General features: G+C 34.1%; 2 protein-coding genes across 2 annotated transcripts in view; both read left to right on the top strand.

Annotated features, from left to right (window-relative positions):
• LOC134726048 (serine/threonine-protein kinase SMG1-like) overlaps positions 1–20,271 on the top strand; it is a 132,952-nt gene that overhangs the window by 82,974 nt on the left and 29,707 nt on the right. Inside the window, exon 48 of the mRNA XM_063590433.1 lies at positions 1,367–1,486. Coding sequence (XP_063446503.1) covers positions 1,367–1,486 — 120 coding nt within the window. The remainder of the gene's footprint in view (positions 1–1,366; positions 1,487–20,271) is intronic.
• Positions 18,240–19,344, top strand: LOC134727302 (adenosine receptor A2b-like). Its single transcript, XM_063591683.1, has one exon. It carries the CDS (start codon positions 18,298–18,300, stop codon positions 19,306–19,308), a length of 1,011 nt encoding a protein of 336 aa, XP_063447753.1. The 5' UTR covers positions 18,240–18,297; the 3' UTR covers positions 19,309–19,344.

Raw genomic sequence — 20,271 nt, 5'->3', positions numbered from 1 at the left:
GGGGTTCATATTGTTCAATCTCTATTTACCAGACTTGTAGAATTTGTTTGTATATAAGGTAAGGAGATTATGTACAGTTGCCAATGGACAAATATCTTCTATCATCATCTATCTGCTCTGAATCAACAAGACCAATTTCGACCAAACTTTGGCCGACTGATTTTAGGGGTATCTACTATTAGTATAAAGTTTGGGTTTATTTTACTCTTGTCCAATAAGAAACATAGTTTTAAAATTACCTAAAAATGCCCGTTATTATGCACCATGCTAGAATAAGTGTCTGGAAGGATTGAATTATTGTTGGTGTTTTAAGTCGCATTTTCAGTACTCTTGTCATAAACTTTATCAAACATATTCTTTTCCAAAATCATTGCAGATTTTCTTTAATTCAAATTTGAGAAGATTTGTGCTGAGGGCGTATACATTATATATATACATAATGTTTTAGTCTTTTAGCCACCCAACAAGGGACATAACCTGCTACAAACTATAATATTAGAGTTAAATTTATGATTATTGAGATGACTTTCTGGAAAACACTATTTCTCTAACTTTTGTGTTATTTTCACATTTCCTGACCGGTGTGACTAGTGAAAAATCTGTTGGAATTTAATTGTGATTTTTGGAAAAGCCTTGACGGAGTCGAAAAGCGAGACATAGGTATGCTGTTTCCGGCGTCGGCAAAGGCGTTAACAATGTATTAGTTTGTGATTAGCTCAGTTTTATGGGGAACCACTAGTTGTATGTCAATGATAATTGGTATGCAGATGTATTACCATTGCCACATCTCATTGCCATGGAGATTATTTGGCTCCGCCCCCTCAGTCATGGCCTATTGACTTTGAATGGTTTGCTTACTTTACATGTATTAGTTTGTGATTAGGTCAGTTTATGGGGATCAACTTGTGATAGGTCATTGATGTTTGGTTTGCAATTGTATTAGCATTAATTGGCACAATTCATTGCCAAAATTACAAAAAGGCGAGACATATCTCTGTGATAACAGTTTATTTTGTTTTCTTCTGAATTTTGTTATTGTGATGTCATGAAGAAAGGCAATCATGCTTGATGACGTCACATCAAAAGAACACAACTTTCCTCAAACCTTTGAAAAGGAAGGATAAAAATCATAAGAGAAACAGATTCCACCACTGTAACTCATGTATTACAATATTTCTCCACTCTCAACAGTTAAATTTTACTTATTTAAAAAGCTCGACAAGCCTCACGCTTTAAATATTAAAATTTAACTGTCTGGAGTGGAGAAATATTGTAATACACGTGTTGCAGTTGTGGAATCTATATATATATCAGACATGATACAAATACTTGTTTAATAAGTATTCAATAAAATCATTTTTTCCAGGTAGTGCATATTGACTACAATGTGTGTTTTGAGAAAGGAAAAGGATTGAGAGTTCCAGAGAAGGTTCCATTTAGGATGACACAGAATATAGAATCAGCGATGGGTGTCACTGGAATTGAGGTAAGATAAATCTATAGTATACTGTAATCTCTCTGTCCCCATGTCTTTTAGCCCCTTTTAAAGCTTTAAGGTGTGTATTGTACAAAACTTTGTACTCTATACATGGCTGAATACGATATAAGCATTTGTACATCTCATTTCCAAAGAGATTATTCTGTTGTACATTTGCAAGTCCTTGGATTGCACCATTGGTAAGAGTTTTAACTTGATGGAATCACAAATGGCTGTTGTACATTTGGAAGTCCTTGGATTGCACCATTGGTTAGAGTTTTGACTTGATGGAATCACAAATGGCTGTCTTACATTTGGAAGTCCTTGGATTGCACCATTGGTTAGAGTTTTGACTTGATGGAATCACAAATGGCTGTCTTACATTTGGAAGTCCTTGGATTGCACCATTGGTTAGAGTTTCGACTTGATGGAATCACAAATGGCTGTCTTACATTTGGAAGTCCTTGGATTGCACCATTGGTTAGAGTTTTGAATTGATGGAATCACAAATGGCTGTCTTACATTTGGAAGTCCTTGGATTGCACCATTGGTTAGAGTTTTGACTTGATGGAATCACAAATGGCTGTCTTACATTTGGAAGTCCTTGGATTGCACTATTGGTTAGAGATTTGACTTGATGGAATCACAAATGGCTGTCTTACATTTGGAAGTCCCTGGAATGCACCGTTGGTTAGAGTCGTCACTTGATGGAATCACAAATGGCTGTCTTACATTTGGAAGTCCTTGGATTGCACCATTGGTTAGAGTTTTGACTTGATGGAATCACAAATGGCTGTCTTACATTTGGAAGTCCCTGGAATGCACCATTGGTTAGAGTCTTCACTTGATGGAATCACAAATGGCTGTCTTACATTTGGAAGTCCTTGGATTGCACCATTGATTAGAATGTTGACTTGATGGAATCACAAATGGCTGTCTTACATTTGGAAGTCCTTGGATTGCACCATTGGTTAGAGTTTTGACTTGATGGAATCACAAATGGCTGTCTTGCATTTGGAAGTCCTTGGATTGCACCATTGGTTAGAGTTTTGACTTGATGGAATCACAAATGGCTGTCTTACATTTGGAAGTCCCTGGAATGCACCATTGGTTAGAGTCTTCACTTGATGGAATCACAAATGGCTGTCTTACATTTGGAAGTCCTTGGATTGCACCATTGATTAGAATGTTGACTTGATGGAATCACAAATGGCTGTCTTACATTTGGAAGTCCTTGGATTGCACCATTGGTTAGAGTTTTGACTTGATGGAATCACAAATGGCTGTCTTGCATTTGGAAGTCCTTGGAATGCATCATTGGTTAGAGTTCTTACCTGATGGAATCACAAATGGCTGTCTTACATTTGGAAGTCCTTGGATTGCACCATTGGTTAGAGTTTTGACTTGATGGAATCACAAATGGCTGTCTTGCATTTGGAAGTCCTTGGAATGCACCATTGGTTAGAGTTCTTACCTGATGGAATCACAAATGGCTGTCTTACATTTGGAAGTCCTTGGATTGCATCATTGGTTAGAGTTTTGACTTTATGGAAGTCATTGGATTGTTCTATAAATGATTGCCTTCCTTATGTTACTTATTTTAATTGATATTGATTTCTGAAGATTTGGAAGTCTTTCAATTATCCTATAAATGATTTCCTTCCTTATGCTATCTGTTTTTATTGTTATTGATTTCTAAAGATGTGTAACTTCCTTGTTTAAACAATAGTAAAATTAGACAAAAGCTGAGAAGAATTTAAAATGTTCAACTGACAATAACAAATAAGAGAGATTTTAATCTTCAGGTTATTTTCCCAGATGTTATATAGATTCATCATTTCCTGGATGAGAGATGAAGACAAAGAGTCTAAGGATTATAAACTAACCTTGTTTTGACATCAGTTGGCAATATAAGATTTATGAAATTGACAATGGTACTCAGTGCACAAAGAATCTTAACAATTTTTTTCAGTCGAATCATATGGGATTGTCACTTATTTTGCTATCAGGTTTAAAGTATTACGCTGTATTGAAGTTATCCTTTAGTAAATCACATGAAATAATTATATATTCCAATTTCTTCTAAAACAGATACTATTTGATTTGCCTCTTTTTAATATCACATGACAAAAGTACTTATATGTCACAGTAACATCACAAAGAAGTCATGATTGGTCTATTTATAGTTTAAAACAAGACTAAATCTATTGGGCTTTTATTAATGATAATTTAACTTGTTTAGTCCTGGCATTTTACCTAAAAATTAAAGATCATGTCATCCATATTTCAGATATTTGTTACTCTAATACTCAACAGTCCTATTTAAATTAGATAAATAATTTATTGCATTCTCCTGCAAATAAAAAGTAATTAAATATCTTGGTATGGATGTCCTTATTGGTCAATTTTATTTTTATTATATGATAGTTATTATGATGTGATGTCTCGATATTATATAAACATTACTCTATTATAGATTAATTCTGTCGCTGAAATAGGCATTTATAATTTTACTTGTTTCGTGAAATGGGTTTTACTTGAAAGCTAAAACTTCTGATTTTTCTGCCTAAAGCTCCTCAGACAGTGATAAACATTGTATGAAATTTTAATGAGGTCAAATTTTAATTATAATTTATTTTAACAGCGAAATCTGAAATTACCATCTTTTTGTAAAAGATCCAAGGTACTAAATGAGGCTATTTCAAGAATAAATCTGTATGAAGAGTCATGTTTACATAAAATTTAACATATATACAGTCTTAGAATTAAAGGCAAAGTCAAAATACAGGAACTTGTACATTAACTGTACCTTGTATAAAATTATTTATTTTGTTTTGCGTGAGCAAAAAACTCTTTCTTGATTAGAATTAAAAATTAACTAGACCATCCTCATATTTGAGTCAAATAACAAAAGATTATAGGGTTTTCTGCACATTGATGAAGGAATATATTAAATACAAGTGATTGATTTCACTATGTGAACCCTTTCGTGACTGAGCTCAGATAAAAACTAAAACACTTCACATAAGTGTTAAGAATATTATAATATATCTTAAGTGTTAAGAATATTATAAGATATCTTAAGTGTTAAGAATATTATAAGATATCTTAACACAGGAAACATAAACTGTTAATAATAGATTATGGGGGATCATCTCAAGGAGGCTGATTTTCTCGCTTGAGCCGGGACAGTGAAAGCCAGAAAGGCGGTTGAGTTGAGATGAACAATGATAATCTTTTTATCGCTATTTTACCTATGACTACATTGTCAATTTCATGTCAATTTCGTTAGCATGCCACATGCATGCTTAGTTTCTAGCGATAATTTTGCATCTTAAGCAAGTAGCATGATATGAAAATTATCACCAAAAAAAATCAAAGGAAAAATGCACAAAATAGCGATAAAGATAATTCTTGTCTTTTTGTTTGGCCTTTTGTAGTCTTTTTACACTAGCTTGGTTAAACAACTGGTAGCTTGATATATATGTATATTATATATATATATGATTTACAGTTTCAAATTTTAAATAAGCGTAGGCATGTTGTTGAAATTACCTTTAAATATATAGATCAATGATGTAACAGAAATAGCGGTTTCCAAGAAATGTATGAAGACTGAGGGTAATTAAGTTGATAGGGAACGGTGGTTTCAGTTGTCATACATAGTTAATTACATTTAATGATTGGATGCTATCGTGTGACATATATGGCAGACTGGTTTGTTGCCTCAGAGTTGACACTCAGTTGTATAACATCAAACGGGTAAAGGCTGTTATTCTGTTTATGTGTCTGTTCATAGAACTCTTGTCAATACAATGCCATCCACTGATATCTTACTAAGGAAGATCAGAGTTGTATAACATCAAAAGGGTAAAGGCTGTTATTCTGTTTATGTGTCTGTTCATAGAACTCTTGTCAATACAATGCCATCCATTGATATCTTACTAAGGAAGATCAGAGTTGTATAACATCAAACGGGTAAAGGCTGTTATTCTGTTTATGTGTCTGTTCATAGAACTCTTGTCAATACAATGCCATCCATTGATATCTTACTAAGGAAGATCAGAGTTGTATAACATCAAACGGGTAAAGGCTGTTATTCTGTTTATGTGTCTGTTCATAGAACTCTTGTCAATACCATGCCATCCACTGATATCTTAATAAGGAAGATCAGAGTTGTATAACATCAAACGGGTAAAGGCTGTTATTCTGTTTATGTGTCTGTTCATAGAACTCTTGTCAATACCATGCCATCCACTGATATCCTACTAAGGAAGATCAGAGTTGTATAACATCAAACGGGTAAAGGCTGTTATTCTGTTTATGTGTCTGTTCATAGAACTCTTGTCAATACAATGCCATCCACTGATATCTTAATAAGGAAGATCAGAGTTGTATAACATCAAACGGGTAAAGGCTGTTATTCTGTTTATGTGTCTGTTCATAGAACTCTTGTCAATACAATACCATCCACTGATATCTTAATAAGGAAGATCAGAGTTGTATAACATCAAACGGGTAAAGGCTGTTATTCTGTTTATGTGTCTGTTCATAGAACTCTTGTCAATACCATGCCATCCACTGATATCTTACTAAGGAAGATCAGAGTTGTATAACATCAAACGGGTAAAGGCTGTTATTCTGTTTATGTGTCTGTTCATAGAACCCTTGTCAATACCATGCCATCCACTGATATCTTAATAAGGAAGATCAGAGTTGTATAACATCAAACGGGTAAAGGCTGTTATTCTGTTTATGTGTCTGTTCATAGAACCCTTGTCAATACCATGCCATCCACTGATATCTTAATAAGGAAGATCAGAGTTGTATAACATCAAACGGGTAAAGGCTCTTATTCTGTTTATGTGTCTGTTCATAGAACTCTTGTCAATACCATGCCATCCACTGATATCTTAATAAGGAAGATCAGAGTTGTATAACATCAAACGGGTAAAGGCTGTTATTCTGTTTATGTGTCTGTTCATAGAACTCTTGTCAATACCATGCCATCCACTGATATCCTACTAAGGAAGATCAGAGTTGTATAACATCAAACGGGTAAAGGCTGTTATTCTGTTTACTGTGAAAGTACTTTAATTCGTGGGTATCAATTTTCGTGGTTTGAGCAATATTTACATGTTCGTGGGTTTTTAAATTCGTGGATTTTAGTTTTCTAAAATAAAAATTGAAAAATTAAAGCCTTCAGAAACGAAATTTACAAATAGTCTGGATTGAAGGAAATTGCAAAGTAAACATAGACCTGTGTAAATTGTAGTGGTAACACTTATCCTCAACCCATTATAAAGTGATCAACAGATTAAAGACCATCAAAGGTGTTAATAAGGCCATTAACATGTCACCTAAAGAAAACAGTAACATAAGCAAATGCACTAAATGTATCTTGAATTGTCAAATAATTCTTATTAAAATCAAGCCCAGCATGAAAATATTATTTCCCATATTTACGAGAACTATGAAGGTATAAAATGAACACTTTATCATACTAGCATATCAACACCGGAAATCTTGATTTACATCGATCAAGAATATTTTTATGACAATTAAAAGATCAAAAGTTGTACAGTTTAGGTTATAATAATAATAAATGGGTATAATCCTGCATGTAGTTGTAGTTCCGTGACTGTTATTAAAGTATTCTCGGATTTGGCGTTATTCTATTTTCTCTTGATCATATCGACATCAGTAGTCAAACCTACCGATGGGGATCTTTGCATGTCTTGATTTGACAATTAATGGTGGTTTTATTTCGTTGGACACTTAAATTCTTGGATAAAGTCATCCACGAAAACCACGAAAATTGGTACCCCACGAATAAAAGTACTTTCACAGTATGTGTCTGTTCATAGAACTCTTGTCAATACCATGCCATCCACTGATATCTTAATAAGGAAGACCAGAGTTGTATAACATCAAACGGGTAAAGGCTGTTATTCTGTTCATAGAACTCTTGTCAATACAATGCCATCCACTGATATCTTAATAAGGAAGACCAGAGTTGTATAACATCAAACGGGTAAAGGCTGTTATTCTGTTTATGTGTCTGTTCATAGAACTCTTGTCAATACCATGCCATCCACTGATATCTTACTAAGGAAGATCAGAGTTGTATAACATCAAACGGGTAAAGGCTGTTATTCTGTTTATGTGTCTGTTCATAGAACCCTTGTCAATACCATGCCATCCACTGATATCCTACTAAGGAAGATCAGAGTTGTATAACATCAAACGGGTAAAGGCTGTTATTCTGTTTTTGTGTCTGTTCATAGAACTCTTGTCAATACCATGCCATCATCTGATATCTTACTAAGGAAGATCAGAGTTGTATAACATCAAACGGGTAAAGGCTGTTATTCTGTTTTTGTGTCTGTTCATAGAACTCTTGTCAATACCATGCCATCATCTGATATCTTACTAAGGAAGATCAGAGTTGTATAACATCAAACGGGTAAAGGCTGTTATTCTGTTTATGTGTCTGTTCATAGAACTCTTGTCAATACAATGCCATCCACTGATATCTTAATAAGGAAGATCAGAGTTGTATAACATCAAACGGGTAAAGGCTGTTATTCTGTTTATGTGTCTGTTCATAGAACTCTTGTCAATACCATGCCATCCACTGATATCTTACTAAGGAAGATCAGAGTTGTATAACATCAAACGGGTAAAGGCTGTTATTCTGTTTATGTGTCTGTTCATAGAACTCTTGTCAATACCATGCCATCCACTGATATCCTACTAAGGAAGATCAGAGTTGTATAACATCAAACGGGTGAAGGCTGTTATTCTGTTTATGTGTCTGTTCATAGAACTCTTGTCAATACAATGCCATCCACTGATATCCTACTAAGGAAGATCAGAGTTGTATAACATCAAACGGGTGAAGGCTGTTATTCTGTTTATGTGTCTGTTCATAGAACTCTTGTCAATACCATGCCATCCACTGATATCTTAATAAGGAAGATCAGAGTTGTATAACATCAAACAGGCCAAGGCTGTTATTCTGTTTATGTGTCTGTTCATACAACTCTTGTCAATACCATGCCATCCACTGATATCTTAATAAGGAAGATCAGAGTTGTATAACATCAAACGGGTAAAGGCTGTTATTCTGTTTATGTGTCTGTTCATAGAACTCTTGTCAATACCATGCCATCCACTGATATCTTACTAAGGAAGATCAGAGTTGTATAACATCAAACGGGTAAAGGCTGTTATTCTGTTTATGTGTCTGTTCATAGAACCCTTGTCAATACCATGCCATCCACTGATATCCTACTAAGGAAGATCAGAGTTGTATAACATCAAACGGGTAAAGGCTGTTATTCTGTTTTTGTGTCTGTTCATAGAACTCTTGTCAATACCATGCCATCATCTGATATCTTACTAAGGAAGATCAGAGTTGTATAACATCAAACGGGTAAAGGCTGTTATTCTGTTTATGTGTCTGTTCATAGAACTCTTGTCAATACCATGCCATCATCTGATATCTTACTAAGGAAGATCAGAGTTGTATAACATCAAACGGGTAAAGGCTGTTATTCTGTTTATGTGTCTGTTCATAGAACTCTTGTCAATACCATGCCATCCACTGATATCTTACTAAGGAAGATCAGAGTTGTATAACATCAAACAGGTAAAGGCTGTTATTCTGTTTATGTGTCTGTTCATAGAACTCTTGTCAATACCATGCCATCCACTGATATCCTACTAAGGAAGATCAGAGTTGTATAACATCAAACGGGTAAAGGCTGTTATTCTGTTTTTGTGTCTGTTCATAGAAATCTTGTCAATACCATGCCATCCACTGATATCTTACTAAGGAATATCAGAGTTGTATAACATCAAACAGGTAAAGGCTGTTATTCTGTTTATGTGTCTGTTCATAGAACTCTTGTCAATACCATGCCATCCACTGATATCTTAATAAGGAAGATCAGAGTTGTATAACATCAAACGGGTAAAGGCTGTTATTCTGTTTATGTGTCTGTTCATAGAACTCTTGTCAATACCATGCCATCCACTGATATCTTAATAAGGAAGATCAGAGTTGTATAACATCAAACGGGTAAAGGCTGTTATTCTGTTTATGTGTCTGTTCATAGAACTCTTGTCAATACCATGCCATCCACTGATATCTTAATAAGGAAGACCAGAGTTGTATAACATCAAATGGGTAAAGGCTGTTATTCTGTTTATGTGTCTGTTCATAGAACTCTTGTCAATACCATGCCATCCACTGATATCTTAATAAGGAAGACCAGAGTTGTATAACATCAAATGGGTAAAGGCTGTTATTCTGTTTATGTGTCTGTTCATAGAACTCTTGTCAATACAATGCCATCCACTGATATCTTAATAAGGAAGATCAGAGTTGTATAACATCAAACGGGTAAAGGCTGTTATTCTGTTTATGTGTCTGTTCATAGAACCCTTGTCAATACCATGCCATCCACTGATATCTTAATAAGGAAGATCAGAGTTGTATAACATCAAACGGGTAAAGGCTGTTATTCTGTTTATGTGTCTGTTCATAGAACTCTTGTCAATACAATACCATCCACTGATATCTTAATAAGGAAGATCAGAGTTGTATAACATCAAACGGGTAAAGGCTGTTATTCTGTTTATGTGTCTGTTCATAGAACTCTTGTCAATACCATGCCATCCACTGATATCTAACTAAGGAATATCAGAGTTGTATAACATCAAAAGGGTAAAGGCTGTTATTCTGTTTATGTGTCTGTTCATAGAACTCTTGTCAATACCATGCCATCCACTGATATCTTAATAAGGAAGATCAGAGTTGTATAACATCAAACGGGTAAAGGCTGTTATTCTGTTTATGTGTCTGTTCATAGAACTCTTGTCAATACCATGCCATCCACTGATATCTTAATAAGGAAGATCAGAGTTGTATAACATCAAACGGGTAAAGGCTGTTATTCTGTTTATGTGTCTGTTCATAGAACTCTTGTCAATACCATGCCATCCACTGATATCTTAATAAGGAAGACCAGAGTTGTATAACATCAAATGGGTAAAGGCTGTTATTCTGTTTATGTGTCTGTTCATAGAACTCTTGTCAATACCATGCCATCCACTGATATCTTAATAAGGAAGACCAGAGTTGTATAACATCAAATGGGTAAAGGCTGTTATTCTGTTTATGTGTCTGTTCATAGAACTCTTGTCAATACAATGCCATCCACTGATATCTTAATAAGGAAGATCAGAGTTGTATAACATCAAACGGGTAAAGGCTGTTATTCTGTTTATGTGTCTGTTCATAGAACCCTTGTCAATACCATGCCATCCACTGATATCTTAATAAGGAAGATCAGAGTTGTATAACATCAAACGGGTAAAGGCTGTTATTCTGTTTATGTGTCTGTTCATAGAACTCTTGTCAATACAATACCATCCACTGATATCTTAATAAGGAAGATCAGAGTTGTATAACATCAAACGGGTAAAGGCTGTTATTCTGTTTATGTGTCTGTTCATAGAACTCTTGTCAATACCATGCCATCCACTGATATCTTAATAAGGCAGATCAGAGTTGTATAACATCAAACGGGTAAAGGCTGTTATTCTGTTTATGTGTCTGTTCATAGAACTCTTGTCAATACCATGCCATCCACTGATATCTTACTAAGGAAGATCAGAGTTGTATAACATCAAACGGGTAAAGGCTGTTATTCTGTTTATGTGTCTGTTCATAGAACTCTTGTCAATACCATGCCATCCACTGATATCTTAATAAGGAAGATCAGAGTTGTATAACATCAAACGGGTAAAGGCTGTTATTCTGTTTATGTGTCTGTTCATAGAACTCTTGTCAATACCATGCCATCCACTGATATCTTACTAAGGAAGATCAGAGTTGTATAACATCAAACGGGTAAAGGCTGTTATTCTGTTTATGTGTCTGTTCATAGAACTCTTGTCAATACAATACCATCCACTGATATCTTAATAAGGAAGATCAGAGTTGTATAACATCAAACAGGTAAAGGCTGTTATTCTGTTTATGTGTCTGTTCATAGAACTCTTGTCAATACCATGCCATCCACTGATATCTTAATAAGGAAGATCAGAGTTGTATAACATCAAACAGGTAAAGGCTGTTATTCTGTTTATGTGTCTGTTCATAGAACTCTTGTCAATACCATGCCATCCACTGATATCTTACTAAGGAAGATCAGAGTTGTATAACATCAAACAGGTAAAGGCTGTAATTCTGTTTATGTGTCTGTTCATAGAACTCTTGTCAATACCATGCCATCCACTGATATCTTACTAAGGAAGATCAGAGTTGTATAACATCAAAAGGGTAAAGGCTGTTATTCTGTTTATGTGTCTGTTCATAGAACTCTTGTCAATACAATGCCATCCACTGATATCTTACTAAGGAAGACCAGAGTTGTATAACATCAAACGGGTAAAGGCTGTTATTCTGTTTATGTGTCTGTTCATACAACTCTTGTCAATACCATGCCATCCACTGATATCTTAATAAGGAAGATCAGAGTTGTATAACATCAAAAGGGTAAAGGCTGTTATTCTGTTTATGTGTCTGTTCATAGAACTCTTGTCAATACAATGCCATCCACTGATATCTTAATAAGGAAGATCAGAGTTGTATAACATCAAACGGGTAAAGGCTGTTATTCTGTTTATGTGTCTGTTCATAGAACTCTTGTCAATACAATGCCATCCACTGATATCTTAATAAGGAAGATCAGAGTTGTATAACATCAAACAGGTAAAGGCTGTTATTCTGTTTATGTGTCTGTTCATAGAACTCTTGTCAATACCATGCCATCCACTGATATCTAACTAAGGAAGATCAGAGTTGTATAACATCAAACGGGTAAAGGCTGTTATTCTGTTTATGTGTCTGTTCATAGAACTCTTGTCAATACAATGCCATCCACTGATATCTTAATAAGGAAGATCAGAGTTGTATAACATCAAACGGGTAAAGGCTGTTATTCTGTTTATGTGTCTGTTCATAGAACTCTTGTCAATACCATGCCATCCACTGATATCTTAATAAGGAAGATCAGAGTTGTATAACATCAAACGGGTAAAGGCTGTTATTCTGTTTATGTGTCTGTTCATAGAACTCTTGTCAATACAATACCATCCACTGATATCTTACTAAGGAAGATCAGAGCTGTATAACATCAAACGGGTAAAGGCTGTTATTCTGTTTATGTGTCTGTTCATAGAACTCTTGTCAATACCATGCCATCCACTGATATCTTAATAAGGAAGATCAGAGTTGTATAACATCAAACGGGTAAAGGCTGTTATTCTGTTTATGTGTCTGTTCATAGAACTCTTGTCAATACAATACCATCCACTGATATCTTAAGAAGGAAGATCAGAGTTGTATAACATCAAACGGGTAAAGGCTGTTATTCTGTTTATGTGTCTGTTCATAGAACTCTTGTCAATACCATGCCATCCACTGATATCTTAATAAGGAAGATCAGAGTTGTATAACATCAAACGGGTAAAGGCTGTTATTCTGTTTATGTGTCTGTTCATAGAACTCTTGTCAATACCATGCCATCCACTGATATCTTAATAAGGAAGATCAGAGTTGTATAACATCAAACGGGTAAAGGCTGTTATTCTGTTTATGTGTCTGTTCATAGAACTCTTGTCAATACCATGCCATCCACTGATATCCTACTAAGGAAGATCAGAGTTGTATAACATCAAACGGGTGAAGGCTGTTATTCTGTTTATGTGTCTGTTCATAGAACTCTTGTCAATACAATGCCATCCACTGATATCCTACTAAGGAAGATCAGAGTTGTATAACATCAAACGGGTGAAGGCTGTTATTCTGTTTATGTGTCTGTTCATAGAACTCTTGTCAATACCATGCCATCCACTGATATCTTAATAAGGAAGATCAGAGTTGTATAACATCAAACAGGCCAAGGCTGTTATTCTGTTTATGTGTCTGTTCATACAACTCTTGTCAATACAATGCCATCCACTGATATCTTAATAAGGAAGATCAGAGTTGTATAACATCAAACGGGTAAAGGCTGTTATTCTGTTTATGTGTCTGTTCATAGAACTCTTGTCAATACCATGCCATCCACTGATATCTTAATAAGGAAGATCAGAGTTGTATAACATCAAACGGGTAAAAGCTGTTATTCTGTTTATGTGTCTGTTCATAGAACTCTTGTCAATACCATGCCATCCACTGATATCTTAATAAGGAAGATCAAAGTTGTATAACATCAAACGGGTAAAGGCTGTTATTCTGTTTATGTGTCTGTTCATAGAACTCTTGTCAATACCATGCCATCCACTGATATCTTAATAAGGAAGATCAGAGTTGTATAACATCAAACAGGTAAAGGCTGTAATTCTGTTTATGTGTCTGTTCATAGAACTCTTGTCAATACCATGCCATCCACTGATATCTTAATAAGGAAGACCAGAGTTCTATAACATCAAATGGGTAAAGGCTGTTATTCTGTTTATGTGTCTGTTCATAGAACTCTTGTCAATACAATGCCATCCACTGATATCTTAATAAGGAAGATCAGAGTTGAATAACATCAAACAGGTAAAGGCTGCTATTCTGTTTATGTGTCTGTTCATAGAACTCTTGTCAATACAATACCATCCACTGATATCTTAATAAGGAAGACCAGAGTTGTATAACATCAAACGGGTAAAGGCTGTTATTCTGTTTATGTGTCTGTTCATAGAACTCTTGTCAATACCATGCCATCCACTGTATCCTACTAAGGAAGATCAGAGTTGAATAACATCAAACAGGTAAAGGCTGTTATTCTGTTTATGTGTCTGTTCATAGAACTCTTGTCAATACAATGCCATCCACTGATATCTTAATAAGGAAGATCAGAGTTGAATAACATCAAACAGGTAAAGGCTGTTATTCTGTTTATGTGTCTGTTCATAGAACTCTTGTCAATACAATGCCATCCACTGATATCTTAATAAGGAAGATCAGAGTTGAATAACATCAAACAGGTAAAGGCTGTTATTCTGTTTATGTGTCTGTTCATAGAACTCTTGTCAATACAATGCCATCCACTGATATCTTTCTTAGGAAGATCAGAGTTGTATAACATCAAACGGGTAAATGCTGTTATTCTGTTTATGTGTCTGTTCATAGAACTCTTGTCAATACCATGCCATCCACTGATATCTTAATAAGGAAGATCAGAGTTGTATAACATCAAACGGGTAAAGGCTGTTATTCTGTTTATGTGTCTGTTCATAGAACTCTTGTCAATACCATGCCATCCACTGATATCTTAATAAGGAAGATCAGAGTTGTATAACATCAAATGGGTAAAGGCTGTTTTTCTGTTTATGTGTCTGTTCATAGAACTCTTGTCAATACCATGCCATCCACTGATATCTTACTAAGGAAGATCAGAGTTGTATAACATCAAACGGGTAAAGGCTGTTATTCTGTTTATGTGTCTGTTCATAGAACTCTTGTCAATACCATGCCATCCACTGATATCTTAATAAGGAAGATCAGAGTTGTATAACATCAAATGGGTAAAGGCTGTTATTCTGTTTATGTGTCTGTTCATAGAACTCTTGTCAATACAATACCATCCACTGATATCTTAATAAGGAAGATCAGAGTTGTATAACATCAAACGGGTAAAGGCTGTTATTCTGTTTATGTGTCTGTTCATAGAACTCTTGTCAATACAATACCATCCACTGATATCTTAATAAGGAAGATCAGAGTTGTATAACATCAAACAGGTAAAGGCTGTTATTCTGTTTATGTGTCTGTTCATAGAACTCTTGTCAATACAATACCATCCACTGATATCTTAATAAGGAAGATCAGAGTTGTATAACATCAAACGGGTAAAGGCTGTTATTCTGTTTATGTGTCTGTTCATAGAACTCTTGTCAATACAATACCATCCACTGATATCTTAATAAGGAAGATCAGAGTTGTATAACATCAAAAGGGTAAAGGCTGTTATTCTGTTTATGTGTCTGTTCATAGAACTCTTGTCAATACCATGCCATCCACTGATATCTTACTAAGGAAGATCAGAGTTGTATAACATCAAATGGGTAAAGGCTGTTATTCTGTTTATGTGTCTGTTCATAGAACTCTTGTCAATACCATGCCATCCACTGATATCTTAATAAGGAAGATCAGAGTTGTATAACATCAAACGGGTGAAGGCTGCTATTCTGTTTATGTGTCTGTTCATAGAACTCTTGTCAATACCATGCCATCCACTGATATCTTAATAAGGAAGATCAGAGTTGTATAACATCAAACGGGTGAAGGCTGTTATTCTGTTTATGTGTCTGTTCATAGAACTCTTGTCAATACAATGCCATCCATTGATATCTTAATAAGGAAGATCAGAGTTGTATAACATCAAACAGGCCAAGGCTGTTATTCTGTTTATGTGTCTGTTCATAGAACTCTTGTCAATACAATGCCATCCACTGATATCTTACTAAGGAAGATCAGAGTTGTATAACATCAAACGCGTAAAGGCTGTTATTCTGTTTATGTGTCTGTTCATAGAACCTTGTCAATACCATGCCATCATCTGATATCTTACTAAGGAAGATATCACTCTTAATTCACCAACACCATTCAGAACCTTGAGCACATATACACCTTCAAGCTAGAGATGACCATTTATTAACCAACACCAAAAATAAAACTTTGTTCATATAATCACATGAAAAACAAAAAATCGTTTGACTTCCGAAAACAAGTCTGACTATGTGGTATGGGTTTTGCTCATTGTTGAAGGCCATACTGTGAACTATAGTTGTTAATTTCTGTGTCATTTTGGTCTCTTGTGGAGAGACTGAGTTGAATCATTGGCAATCATACCACATAATGGCACACTTTCTTGTTTAATATTGTAACATTCTAAACCACTATAATCTAAATAGAAACATTAATTAACCAAAACTCTCTGTGACTATAAAATTGGACAGCTCTATTAGGAACTTGAGCTCATATACACCTTAAACTAAAGATGACCATTAATTAACCAACACCAACAAATAAAACTGTGTACATATAATAACATGAAAAACAAGATATCATTTGACATCAGAAATCTAACTTGTAACATAAAACCATTATAATCTAATTAAAATAAACCTTAATTAACCAGCACCGTCAGATATAAGAATAATAGCTTCAAAAATAAAGCTTGGATTACATTTACTGGGAATTTTCTTTTATTTGTGGGTATCATTTTTGGTGAAATAAGCAAAAATAACAAATTTGCGGGTTCTTAAAATTTATGAATTATAGTTTTCTGAAAAAAAGGGAAGAATTTGAAGCCATCAGAAACGAAGATTTTTGAAAATAGTCATATGTTGTTAACTAATGATTCTATCTACTCTATACTCAAAATCAAACCAAAAATGACTCCAAAATATTTTTTTGAAAAAATGTAGTTTATATACAATATACAGTGAAAAATCTCAAGTGACGAATACTTATGGCCACACTCTGTATGTAACAACGTATTTTATTTAAACAAAAGAAATCTCTGTTATACTGAAAAATTATTACACTAGGGTTTTCAATATCACAAACCAGTCAAAACATATACTAAATTTTATCATCAGTACAAGGACATCATTCTTAGATATAAATCAACATGCAGACATCTTATATGTTCAGGTATTTCACACCCAATCTTTTATGGTCATATTCTTTAAAAAGCACAAAAATGTTGATATTCACCTCCAAAGTTAACAAAAACCTTTAAACAGAATTATTCAGAAGAAATATAATACTGTTGTCATGACATAAACATGACATATTTTGGTATTATATTGATTCTCTTATAGGGTCTTTGCATCAAAACTAAACACATTTATTCTAAAATCAGTTGTTAGTATGATAGGGGTTATGTTCTTCTCACATATTTCCTCTGTTTTAAACTGAAATATAATCATTTACTTTTGATGGTCACTTTATTTTTGATGATTCTACTTATCTCAGAATAATATTTTCTTTAAATGGTTCATTCTGAATCATGTGCCAATAGGCGAGACTTTGCAGCACTAGTGTGTTTTGATGAGAAAATAAAATGTTTGTCAAATTCTATACTAAACTCGTAATATTTTATTTCATTTAAAAAAAAGTGGTTTTATTTTATTTTCACTTTTGATAGATATCAGTAATTATATGAAGACAATTAAACTGATTGAGAAGTAATGAGGTAACGATGATCTCTGTTACGGTGATCTTACTTACCTGTTGTAAGATGATTATTGGTAATATAAATACTCTGTCTGCTATACAACAGTTAGTTGTCACAAATACAAATTGGAAAATAGGTAAAAAAAATATTCTCAACAAATATGGATAAATACAATGCTGAAATGTTAGAGCTCTTAATAAAGGGAAATTAAAAACTTTTAAGCTGATAATATTCTTCATTCAAAAAGGAAACACAGACATAGATGCAGAGTTTGGAAGATAACTTATTATTCACTGTTAACAATTTTAACTGTTTGATGGAATTAAAAAAAGTGGACCAAGAGTACTTTTTAAGTTGAAAACTCTGTTATGTGAACAGCAAACAATGTTCAATACAAAATGTAAGATGATGTCAGCATTAGTAAAGGACATAGTGAAAACAAAACTTAGATTTTCTACTTTTTATATTTGAACTTTAAAAGTTGATTTGTAACTAGAATCTTTGGATACTTGTTTAAAACAGTTTAGAATTTCTGTTAAAAACAAAGTAAAATTTGAATCTACAATCATGACGAACTCAACAACGGATACTAATATATCAACATTTGAAATTGCAATTGTGACTTTCCAAGTTCTGATTATGTTTTTTATTGTGACTGGCAATGTTTTAGTGTTGTGTGCCTTCAAACGATTCCACCACTTACAGACATCTACAGGGAGATTCATTGCTAACTTGGCCATAGCAGATCTCTGTCTGGGAATAACTTTACCATTCCAGATCTCCTTCTTCTTTTATCCAGAGTTAAACTTTATTATTGAGTCATGTTTGTTGAGATTTGAGCTGATCATCTTCACCAGCACATCGTCGTTGTTGTCGCTATTTTTCACCGTTGTCGATCGTTACATTGCTGTATTATATCCGTTACGATATCATGTGATTATGTCAGAGAAAGTGGCCAACATCTTAATCTGTATCGTCTGGATATATGCTGCCACTCTAGCCATCATACCATTACTGGGCTACAATACATTTAAATCAGGGATGTTCTGTGCTTATGAACTGGTGATGGCCACATCGTACCGACTATTGGTGGCTTTACATTTCATTGTTCTGCCAGTCATCATGTTTCTAATCTATTGTCGAGTGTTTTTTGTAGCTTGGTCACACAAGAAGAAAATCATGTCAGAACAATGTTTTAACACTAGTATTCATGTCCGTATACAGAAAGAGATGAAGATGGCGGTGATCATGGCTGTTGTTATGCTAGGGTTCTCACTGTGTTGGTTACCGTTTGCTGTCATACAGATTATACAGGCATTAGAATTCAGCGTCAATCGAGCGTTTATCTCTAACTTTCTCGTATTTCTGGGACTCCTGAATTCTGTTATTAACCCATTCATCTATGTATGGAAAAATAAACAGTATAAAGAGGCATTCAGGAAGATAATTTGTTTGTGTCAGAAGTTTGAGACTGGATGGGACATGAACTCTGTGTCGCTTCACAACTCAGCACCAAACACTCAGGTCGTTCAGGTTATACCATTACGAGATATCACGACGGCTCTGGTTGACAATTAATTACAAACAAAAACATTGTTTTCTATTGCTCAATTTGTTTATATTTACAACCAGACCTTTGATGTTGTAACTGGTAATGATTTCATAGATTTCAATGCAATTTTGTATGTTTCTAAAGCACATATAGAACAGAAATGCCTTTTAATTTTGAAGAAAAAAAATATTACTTTTTATTACTTAAAAATAATTGTAATTATTGTAGTATGAAAGTCTTTAAACATCTTAAATTGTAACTTATTGGTTTAGGTTTTTCCTTGAATTTAATAAAAAAGAAAATGTAACAATATGATTTGTTTCTCATTTAAATGAACAAATTCTGATTATAAAATTGTGATTGAAATGCTGTCTAATTATTTAACCCTTTCCACCATAATGATGCTTTTTGACGCCACCCCCTTTACTCCATAATGACGCCTTTTGACGCCTGTGTAGTGTCTCAGTTGAAATGTCTTAACTGCAAAAAATCTGTATCAGACCTAATAAAATTTGTATCTAATATAAAAAGAATATTAAAGAGAACATCTGACTAGAATTTCATTGATGAAATATTCCTTTTTGCAATGCATTAATACTTTAAACCTGATAAAAAAAAATTATTGAAAAAATCCTATGCAAATCAAGTATGTACAAATAAAATATCAATGGAGGAAAGGGTTAAAACCTTCACAGGATAACAAACATCACTTTTTCATATGTTCTTATTGTTGAATATATATAATGACACATCAATGAAATTTCAGAAGCGACAACGTATCATCTTTATACAAAATTCATTGGACAGGTTTTCAAAAAATCTCAACTAAAAGTGATATTACTCCATTTTTCATGTTTGTATGCCGTCACCATGGTGGAGGGGGCATTAAGTTTTACCCTTTTGAATCTGTACCTGAATATATTTATTTTATGTTTTGACTCTTTCTGGATAATTCATAAATTGAAGGAAGTGACAAAGTGACTTAGACA

Source organism: Mytilus trossulus, chromosome 7 (assembly GCF_036588685.1).
Source record: "Mytilus trossulus isolate FHL-02 chromosome 7, PNRI_Mtr1.1.1.hap1, whole genome shotgun sequence".
NCBI classification, from domain to species: Eukaryota; Metazoa; Mollusca; class Bivalvia; order Mytilida; family Mytilidae; genus Mytilus; species Mytilus trossulus.
Note: the sequence above shows the minus strand (reverse complement) of the source record. Positions and strands in the feature narration are given on the sequence as shown.